The 10,807-nt window shown below is 38.9% G+C and overlaps 1 protein-coding gene across 1 annotated transcript; it reads left to right on the forward strand.

The window, feature by feature from the left end:
- Nucleotides 1–91: 91 nt before the first annotated feature.
- LOC114152491 (uncharacterized) lies at nt 92–10,807 on the forward strand. The gene is made up of 8 exons (XM_028030405.1): nt 92–1,481; nt 5,017–5,129; nt 5,434–5,537; nt 6,041–6,215; nt 6,287–6,395; nt 7,720–7,805; nt 8,679–8,749; nt 8,860–10,807. Exons 1-8 carry the CDS (start codon nt 1,029–1,031, stop codon nt 10,047–10,049), a joined length of 2,301 nt encoding a protein of 766 aa, XP_027886206.1. The 5' UTR covers nt 92–1,028; the 3' UTR covers nt 10,050–10,807.

Raw genomic sequence — 10,807 nt, forward strand, 5'->3', positions numbered from 1 at the left:
TAGAAGACAGAATTTAATTCTATCAAAACTTAGAAGCGGATTAAATTTCTTGTTCAAGATCTAGTTTTGAAGATCTTTGTAAAAACATTAATGAAGTTGCTCTTTAAAAAGATGAGTTGTCTCAAAACACCCAAGAATTGATATTTATTTTGAATGTCTTTTGCAGAAAGTTATTACAGGAAAAAATTCTTACATCATTTTGAATTTCTGCGCAGAGGAACTGACCTCAGAGGGGATTTAACGTGGACCGGAAAGAAAGAACTGAACATGGGTTGCGTTTTTCACTTCTCTCTCAGACTTGGGTTAAAAGATGAATCAACAGATTTGCTTGTTGCTTCTGTGGAGTTTATTTCAGGAGTCAGTGTAGCTTACAGATTAAACGTATTATAGCTGCTATTCTCATATTAAATGGGAAAATCTGTAAATTTGGCTACATGTCAGTTTGAGGAGCTGTTAGTTTCTCATCTGTTAAGTAATTTGTCTTCTTCTTTGTAGAAGAACTGGCCACTGAAGGTATTTATGTTTTAGGGCTTCTTCCCAAACGTCAAGATGCGTTTTTTAATGACTTACTTTGAATACTTTACATTATTGTCAGACATGACGTCACCATGACGTTAGTGGTTAGTAATCAACATCTTGGTTCCGTGATTATTTTGAGACAATGCCTGATTTTTATTTTTCATCCACTTCTGCTTTCAGGAAATAGCCTTTTGCATCCCCAGACCTTCTAATTTATTATTTAGGCTATCTCTGCTACAAATATAAATTACTTAGTCAAAGTTTATTCATTTAAAGGGAACAAACAGATTGAAAATCAAATCTTACGTTTCTTCCCAACCACCAATAGAATGCGAGAAGAAGAAAATCAAATCTTCCAAACAGGTAGGGGAGACAGCTCTGTAGAGCAGAGCCAATCAGCCTGCAGCAGGTGTGATAATGAAGCTGGCAGGTGAGCTGTGACATCACATCCACGGGTTTTCCTGCTGGGTTCCACTCCTCTCCGGCTTTGCTCTTCCCGTTGGCTGGTCATGTCGGCTTTTCTCTGGCTTCTCTGGAGGCTGTTTCATGTCACACTTGGAGGCCCGGTTCTGCATCCGACGTCGTCAGAAGAGATGATGCCTGCTATGAACAGCGTCCCCATCCCTTCCTCCTACCGCCTGCCAGTTTTCCTGCACGCATCGATGCCGCTGGTTCCACCGGAGCTGTTCCGACCAGCTCCGTACGGAGGGCCTCTGCCCGCCGGGCTGGCCGGGCTGCTCATCCCCCCGCTGCGGCAACATAAGAGCATCCCGGATCAGGTGGCTCACGCTGTGGAGGCTTGGTGCGGCACAGAGAAAGTTTCAGTCCGCGTGGACCGCTTCCTGCTGCGTGCCTGGAGCGTGCCATCCCTGTTCCGGATAGGCTCGTGCACGCCGAGCGAAGTGACATCCCGGTACTTGTACTTCCAGTACGGACTGCTGGAGTGTGGCGGACAAGTTCAGGTTAGAACGTTCATCTTACTGTGAACTGATATGTTTGTGAAAGAGGAAAAATACTAGAGAAAGTGATTCCACCAAACCCTGCATGTCCTTGTTTACACTCAAAGAAATTCATCTCTGACCTAACACTAGTTTTTTAACATTTTTTTTATTTCACAGGTTCCACATAATTGTATTTCAGGTGAAAGCAAAAACGATATAGCAATCTGACATTATAACCTTATGTTTATCTAAGATAAAATTAACGAATTAACCCAACTACATCAAATCACTTCAGATTGACAAAAGAGAAATTAGTTGAACTAACTACACTTTGTTAGTCTGACAAAGCAAACGCTCATTTAGTGAACTTATTTTGCATTTGTTCACTAAATATAAGCAAATGATGTAATTTTAACAACTAAAATTTGCTTTCCACCAACAAATGTTTTTTAATTCAACAATTTTTTCCTATATTAACTAAATTCAAGTTTGTCAACAGGTTCCACACACAATAATGAACTAGGTCTAATATAATTTTGTTAATGTATTTATTTAACACCAGAGATCTTTAAACATAACATAATTTTAACCAAGTTAAAAAACACCAAAAATCCTTTTCTCAAAAACACATCAGTTTGGCATCACTCCCATACGGGCGTCCAAGATAAACCACAGGGTTTATAATATGACTTAAATAAAGGACCTTTATAGTGAAGTACTGTAGTTTTGATGTCCTTTGACCAACTGGTAAATAAATACAGTCTGCCCCAAAAGCACTTTTTTAGTACTTATAGAGTAGAAGCTTTGTTACTGTCTAACTGAAATCTACTGCTGAACCTCCACTTTCTACCATAGAGGATATAGCCATTCACCATCATCAGAGTAGAGGCCTGTTTTCCAAATTTTATGTTTTTCTTTTAGCATTGGAAGAAAATATTCTCATATTTACCAGCATAAAAATTATCTATTATCTATTATCACAAACACAAAATATTAACGCAAGGTTTAAATTACAATACAAATGGTTATTTAGCGTGTATATCACTGCTGTAAAACTTCACCATTTCAATTAAAATATTCCTGATGTGTACAGTATGTTAAAGGTAATATAGATAAGAGTACTCATTTCCATTTTATGTGGCAATGGAGCTTCAAACTTTCTGGAAGGAGGTTATCATGTTCATCTCTCGTTTGATTGAGCAGGATGTTCCAATGGACAGTAAACTTAGCTTTCTGCACATTTCTCCTGATGGCTTTAAAGGAACTACAAAGAGAAAGAAGCTTCTTTGCCTCTTGCAGGCTAAACATGATTTCTCTGAAGTGGAGGAACACAGAAAGACCAAAGACAAATGAATGGATCAAGCTATTGAACAACAACATGGCAACGGAAAAACTGACTTGTATAACAAAAGGAAAGCTTCAAGACTTTAAAGATATTTGATTTCCCTTCCTACATCTTGTCAAACACTGTGACATGTAAGCTTAATTTTTATTTTCTTTTTGTACAGATAGAGTGAGCCCTGAGGTTATTTTTATGGGGTTGGGGAGGGATTGCACTTAATTTTTGTCTATTTTTTTTTGGATGTTTGTATAACAGAAAATTCTAATAAAAATATTTTGGGGAAAAAAACTGTAAGGGCATGCTCGAAAGTCATGAAAACAGAAAGCTCATACTACTTAAACATTTGTTCGTACCAACATTAGGATTCTGTATTCAGTTACAGTACCTAGTCCTCAAAGCTGATTAACAGAAAATGTTGCAGCAAGTTAAATATTAAGTTCACCTTGAGACTTGACCATCTTTAAAGTAACTTCCAAACAGACCATTTTAAGTGAAAGGTGAGATCAACCCCCCCCCCAACAAAGAACAGATTTTGGCTGGACACAGATCGTGTCTGAACAGTCGCTCCTCTTACCCTGTTGAACATGTAAACCTTGCCAACCTCCACTGATTTCATTTTGACTGTCAGAAAAGAAACTTCTCCGTCTATTTCCAGCTCTGCACACCCATCTGCTCCGAGTAGACTACTTCTTCTAGGTTATTGAGATTGTCTCCCTCACTTCTCCTAAAATCCACTATGAACTCCTTAGTGTTGGCTGTGTTGAGGATCAAGTTATTAAATGTGCACCACGCTGAGTCGCTCCACCTCGATCCTGCAGGCAGATTCATCCCCGCTGAGATGAGACCTGCTACAGCTGTGTCATCTGCAAATTTAACGAGGGTGCTACTGTGGTGGACTGAGTGAAGAGCAGAGGGCTCAGTACACATAAAGTACTTGATATAATGAAGTAAATAGCATTACTTCATTATTTGCTCAAGTTGAAGCAAAAAGTAGTCAGCCTAAACATTCTTGAGTAAAAAGGTGACTGAAATGCTGACTGCAACATCTGATTGTAGACAAAATTCTCTCAATGAACTTTGTGTTTGCTGACCCTGTGATACTATGGTCATTAAATCAGCTACTGGTTCATTTGGCAGGTTTCAGGTCCTGCTTGAAAATAACATTTGTCAGCAGAGTGAAGCATAAACTGCACAGTGCTGAATTTGGAGTTGGTGAAAGGACAGCCTGCAGGTCACGTTGTTCTCCAAATCCTGCAAAAACTTTGTAGTGGACCTAAAGTAACCTGGATTTTAAACCTCTCCACTCTGCTGCACAGTCTGGGGCATTGATTTCCATCTTAATGGAGCATTCTATAATAGTCTTGTTTTTCTAGAACAACCTGAAGAGCTTGTTAGCTGTTTCTTAGACACTATTGATGCTGTCTCTGGTTTAAGAGTGGCTTTAAACAAGGAATGCACCAATTTTAGTTCATGTACTGGAAACGTTTCTAGAAGTCATTGAAACACTGACTGCAGCTGCGGTACACATCTGGTAAAACTCCATCAAACTCTTGAATAGGTTGTGTTACACAAAGGGTGGCTTATTGCCTGTGCATCCTTTCCAATCACACTTTTTTCTTCCACTAAGCATTTTATTGACATGTTTGGATTGGATGGCTCTGAACAGACGGCTTCCTAAGCAGTAACCTTTTCCATCTTGCCACTGTTGTGGCTGTCTTTGATTTTCTGTTGAAAAATTGACCACATTTCTTTCCATAATTATATAGACCAACTTACATGAAATCCTTTTCACTTGGCCTAATAAATTGTTTTCAGTCTAAAGCACAAAATTAAAATGTTGGCATAATGAATGTGCAAGTTTCATTCTTTGAATTGATTACTTAAAGATTACTTATTGATTACTTAAAGATTACTTACCCAAGACACTAAGATACACTTAAATGAGCTACATGTCAGCTTGCAATTCTATGGTTGCATTGATATGAATTCTTAGCCATTTGTAAAAGGATTATTTGTTTCTTTAGCACATTAGTTGTTCCAGTTTTCAACTCAAAGTAATATTGGAATATTACACAATTATAAATTCTTCAAAACCAAAGACCCCACATGTCACAAACCTCTATTCTTCTGTGGCATTTTCTCCTGCTTGTTTTGTTGACTGGATATAAAACGCGTTGTGTAAAGATCTTAAGATCTTTTTAAATTTCTTTCCAGGTTGCTGGTGGTCAGCTGGTGTATTCTTACCTGTTGAACTACACTCCTCCCTCACAAGGCTATGTCATCAGAGTTTTTCCAATTAATCTTCCCATCCACTGCTATTATAACAGGTAATTATTGATATCCACAATTTTTGTTGTGCTATTAAAAAGCTACATTAAGGAAACAGAAGTGGAAAAACACTTTTCCAGACCACAAAGTAGTTCAAGATTAATGAAGATCAGTTCAATGAAGAACAAGTATTTTAATTGAACTCAGTTTTATTTGTACAACAGTTATAAGCAAGGACATGGTACACATCATGTTATGATGTGTTAAAGAGACTGTTGCATAATAAGCTGCTTTTAAACAACCTTGTTACTTATTATTTCCCATTTGGCCTTCTGACATCATATGAATCTTCTTGTGCTTCAGGTTTCATTACTCTTACAAAGTTGGTTATAGACCACAAGTCCAACACACAACTTTTCTGAGGAGCATCAAAAGTAAACTAACTTTCAGCCTTACTGTCTGTAATGGTGAGTATCTTTATCTTCAGAATTTTACTTTCAGTTTTTTGATTTCTGAGATTATTTTGAAAGGAATTTAAAGTAAGTTGCAGATTTTGTTAATTACTAACATGTACATTTAAAGTCTGTCTCCAAACTTTAAATGTATCTCACTGGCAAAAACGTGAAGCGCCTATAGGAGGAAATATCGAGAACTCTTTACTCCCTGTGGGATAATGGGAACAGGCTAAAACTCTTCCTATTGGTTCCACTATTGGGCCTGTGGTCCAGTCTAGCTCTGCCAGCTCTTTGTAAATATCATTTTGTTCCCTTTTGCTGGTCGGAATGTGTACGATTACATCTAAATTGAATAACTGCTTCTGCTTGCTTTCTTTTGGTGAATAGATGTCTGAGCTTTCAGATTCACATGTCTGAGCAAAAATTCGAATTTAATATGTTTACTTAAGCTGAAATATGTCTGTCAAATGATCTGAAATACTTGTAAATTGAAAATTGTCTTCTGTTTGTATTAGCCCAGTGGGAGCCCCTGTCTCCAGGTCATACGTTCTATTTGGGAGAGCAAGTTTATTTTTTGGCTCAGGTGGGAACTCTGTTGGCTGGAGAGAGGCTTTATGTTGATTCCTGTCAAGCCACAAGTTCTGAAGATCCGAGCAGCTTGCCTAAAGTGGATATCATCACCAATTACGGGTATGAACCAGCCGACATACACATAACAGCCATTTGCTTGGCTATTTCCTGATTTTAGTTTATCGTTGCAGTTGCATGACGGACAGCAGGAGGGAGGGGAGCAGTTCTCAGTTCCTGTCAGGAGGTGGCAGTGTGGTGAAGTTCTCAGTGGATACCTTTCTGTTTAGAGGAGTCTCACAAGTAAGGTTCACAATCTGTTTAATGTATTGATTCTCCAGGTCAATTCTGAGGAAATGAAAGGAGCAGGAGAAAATGTCACTAAGTATACACAGACGTGTGGAATTAAAAATGGCCTTTTTCCTGATGGAACACCTTCTGAAATCAATGGTTGGAAACTTTAAACTTGCATTTCTAAAGAGCATGCTTTTACACTTGTAAAGCTTTGAATGAGTACCATAGACTTCTGTTCTCATCTGGAACATGTAGATGTTTGCACAGAATCTAGCAGCGTAGTCAGCAGAGATCTTGGAGAATCCTATGCTTTCTTTTCTCCTGAGTAGGTTCATTGTGACGCCTGGTGACAGCTCTACATTACGATGTCACCAGGTGACTCAGAGCCCATCCAATCACTGAACAGATGCTTAGAACAGATTAATGTGTGGATGTGCCAAAACTTTCTCCAGCTGAACAGAAACAAAACTGAAGTTATTATTTTTGGACCTAAAGAGGAACGATCTAGAGTCAATGCACAGCTTCAGTTATTACAACTAAAAACTAGAGATCAGGCCAGAAACCTGGGAGTAGTGATGGACTCTGACCTGAACCTCCAGAGCCACATAAAGACAGTTACAAAGTTGGCCTTCTATCAACTGAAGAACATTTCCAGGATTAAAGGACTAATGTCTCAGCCAGATCTAGAGAAACTCATCCATGCGTTCATCTTCAGTCGTATTGATTATTGCAACAGCGTCTTCACAGGTCTGTCCAACAAATCAATCAAACAGCTGCAGCTGATCCAGAATGCTGCTGCTGGCGTTCTCACTAAAACCAGGAAGATAGAGCACATAACACCAGTTTTAAAGTCCCTCCACTGGCTCCCTGTAGCTCAAAGAATAGACTTTAAAATACTGTTGTTAGTTTATAAATCACTGAACGGCTCAGAACCACAATACATTAAAGATCTGCTGTTGTTGTATCAACCTTCCAGACCTCTCAGGTTCTGGTTCTGGTTCTGCTCTGCATCCCCAGAACCAGAACCAAACGAGGAGAAGCAGCTTTCAGCATCTATGCACCACAAATTTGGAACAAACTTCCAGAAAACTGTAAAACAGCTGAAACACTGACTTCTTTTAAATCTCAACTAAAAACCCACCTGTTTAGAATTGTATTTGAAATGTAATCAATTACAAATTTATTGATGTAACTTGACTTAATGATTGATTCTATATTGCATTGTGATTCTGTGTTTGTAATGATGTAAAGCACTTTGAAATGCCTTGCTGCTGAAATGTGCTATACAAATAAAATTTGATTGATTGATTGATTCCACCCACATTGTCTGCAGGTGCAGCACCTCCACTGTACACTGTCAGTCGGTCTGAGCACTTCAAGCATCGCAAAGTCCTGTAACTTCAACAAGGCTACTGGCAGGTTAGTGACTTTGAAGGAAATTACATTTAATCTACAAATTTTTATTATACTGACAGTGACAATTTTGCTAATAGTTAAAAATTGCTCTAGTATGTCTCTTGATCTAATGTATGGCATGGGAACACAGTATTGTACTGAACATCAGAAGTTCTTGAGCCTTCTCTTGAACACTGAAGCTAGGCAAAAAAAATACTGAACCCAATTATTTAGAATCTGTTGAAGCTGTGCCTTTCACTATCAATTCAGCCTGGAGAGATTGGCTGCAATTAGAAAGTTTTGATGATGCTAGCAAGTGTAAAGAGTCTACCGATTTGAATTTAAGCCTAGGCTTCATAATGTCTTGATGTTTGGAAATTGGTGAGACGATGGTGGCAACAGTGGTAGCTTGGCCTGCAATCGGCGGGTTGCTGGTTCGAGCCCTCTGTTGTTGTATGCTTGGGCACTTCACCCACCTTGCCTGCTGGTCAGAGGGCACCGGTGCACGACAGCTTCGCTTCCCAAACAAGCCACCAGGATGACTGTATGACTGTGTGTGAATGACTGTAGTGTGAAGGGTGTTGGGATAAATCACTATACATGTACAAGCCATTCACCATTGGAGTAAACTGTCTAGGAGTCATGTTACTGTTTTAATTTTGTAAGTTGTGTTGAAAGATTTATGTGAACCTCTGACTCTAGTGTTTCCAAGCAGAACATTTTTTGTGACATGACCTGTTGATTCATCTGTCTGCTGCAACATCATGGCAGCAGACATGTTGTCTGTTCATTGTTTCCACAATGAAATTCAGAAAAAGTATTTTGTCACCATATTTCACTGAGTAAAATATACTTAACAAACATACTAATGAACAGAATTTTCTGTTTGATATGTAGGTGGGAAGAAATGTTGACTTCCCCCACAGTGTGTTCCTGCTGTGATTCTGTGTGCACCGACACAGACATGTGTAAGTTTGCAAATTCTGATTTATGATATTGCATAATTCCTCTACCATTTATTGATCGAGACCCATGACCCTATATCTTTGACCTTATTTGGTTGTCCTCTTTCTCACAGCTGTGAAGAACCACGTCAGAAGTTCAGGCTGGCTCGTTGATCAAAAGTTGGAGAGTACAGCAAGACAGAGATCTTTTGAAGCTCAGGAAAGAGAGTATTTGGATCAAAAAGTGATCAGTAAAGACAATGTGGAGGATAGTCAGACTTTTCCACAAGACAGAAGTGGTTTTAAAGATAAAGAGTCTGTTGCTGGCAGAAAAGAATGGAGACAGGTGGTGATCCTGGAACAGGAAAAGGCAGAAGAGGAGCAGACTGAGAAAAAAGCCAGGAACCTGAAAAATGAAGACAGTGAGCTGAAAATGCTTCTAACACACATGTCAGATGATGCTAGATCACACAATGAAACTGCTCAGGTTGGGGAGGACGAGTTAAATTTGAGAAATTCTGTGTCTAGTTTAGCCATTGTCTATAAAAGCTCAGATGCGTCAGGTACACAAGGAAATAATAGTTTTAGCATAGAGTATAATCCAAGCACTCAAAGTTCTTCTGGTAATGTTTCCACTTCTGAAGATGCCATCACTACTCGTTGTCCACATAGTAACAGTGTTAGTTGTCCAGCTGCTTATAGTGCCTCCCACAAGGAAAAACATAATTATAATGAAGGGCATAGCGCAATATCTAATGCTGTTGGTATTGAGGACCTTAGCTTTGTTAATGTCAGAAATAGTTCTGTTAGTTTGTCAGAGAAGGTTATACCTGAGGTGGACTTAGTCTTGTGGTCAAAATGGGTCAAATGTGCTGATAAATCGGCTCTGACCACAACTCGCTCCACAACAGAATCCGTAAGCAGTAATGGATTGGGTGGAGATGCTAATCTACAGGTCAAAGGGTTACCAACAGGACGCACTCATCCACGTTTGCTCAGGGATCTGATTTGTAATGATGGGGAGTCGGACATTACCTCTGGCTCTACAGACCAAACTCTTCCTCAGACTCTACCAGCTGAAGGAAAGCTGAAAGATTCTGGCACCAGAACAACACTTCCTAGTTTTGGTTCTCTTTCCATTAAATCAGAGCAAACTCATGATCTCAACCCCAAGCATTCTGCCATGGTAACGGTCACCACTTCCTTTCAGGACTCTAACAACAGTCCTTTGATTGACAAAGGCTGGGCTGAGGTAGTGCCAGAATGGGTTGTGCAACATTTGTCTTTTCTTGTGCAAAATACAAATCGGGTTGTACAGAATTAGTCACAGACTTGTTCATCAGTCCTATCATTGCCACAGAGTTTTTAGGTATCTTGTTGACAAATAAAATTTCTACACAAAAGGAAAAGTTAGGTTGTCATTTTAGGATAAATATTTAACTGTGTAGAAGCCTTGGTTTGAGAGAACCTTGTTACCAGTCAGTGTTCTCTAGAGTTTGGAATATTGCATTAAAGCAATCTGAGGAGTCCATAAATGTTTCTTCCCTCTGGAGCCCATATCTCAGTTAGTGAAATTCCTTAACTTAGATATGAGACTATAAGGTAAAACCTGTAGTAGTCTTTCATGAAAACGTTCTTGGAACTGGATCCAACAGAGAAACTGGATAAATAAGACATTTACTAGCTGTATGAGTGGACAAAATGTTGATTAAATTTCAAGCTGATTGGTCCCTACCAGAGTTTGACTGATTTATTACAGTGTTTAAATGCTTTGTATTCATAAAGAAAGTTGACTCTGTCATTGCTCTGTTTGAAGAACTGTAATACCAAACAGTTCTTCATCCAGACTGCATAATTCTGGCTTAAGAACTCTATGAGCCTCAGTGAGATGAGAGGTATAAATATAGTTAGACATGAGTGTTTGGGGCCAAATCCCAAATGCATTTTTGTTATGATTAGTTTGTTAAAAAGAATCACGACAGAAATCACAAGAGGTACGTTGGCTTCTCCTTAAGAGATTTCTTTGTGCACTCTGAGTGTCTAGGAGTGCAAAACAATAAAATGTATAACCTCCTGGTGCTA

Source organism: Xiphophorus couchianus, chromosome 11 (genome assembly GCF_001444195.1).
Source record: "Xiphophorus couchianus chromosome 11, X_couchianus-1.0, whole genome shotgun sequence".
Classification (NCBI taxonomy): domain Eukaryota; kingdom Metazoa; phylum Chordata; class Actinopteri; order Cyprinodontiformes; family Poeciliidae; genus Xiphophorus; species Xiphophorus couchianus.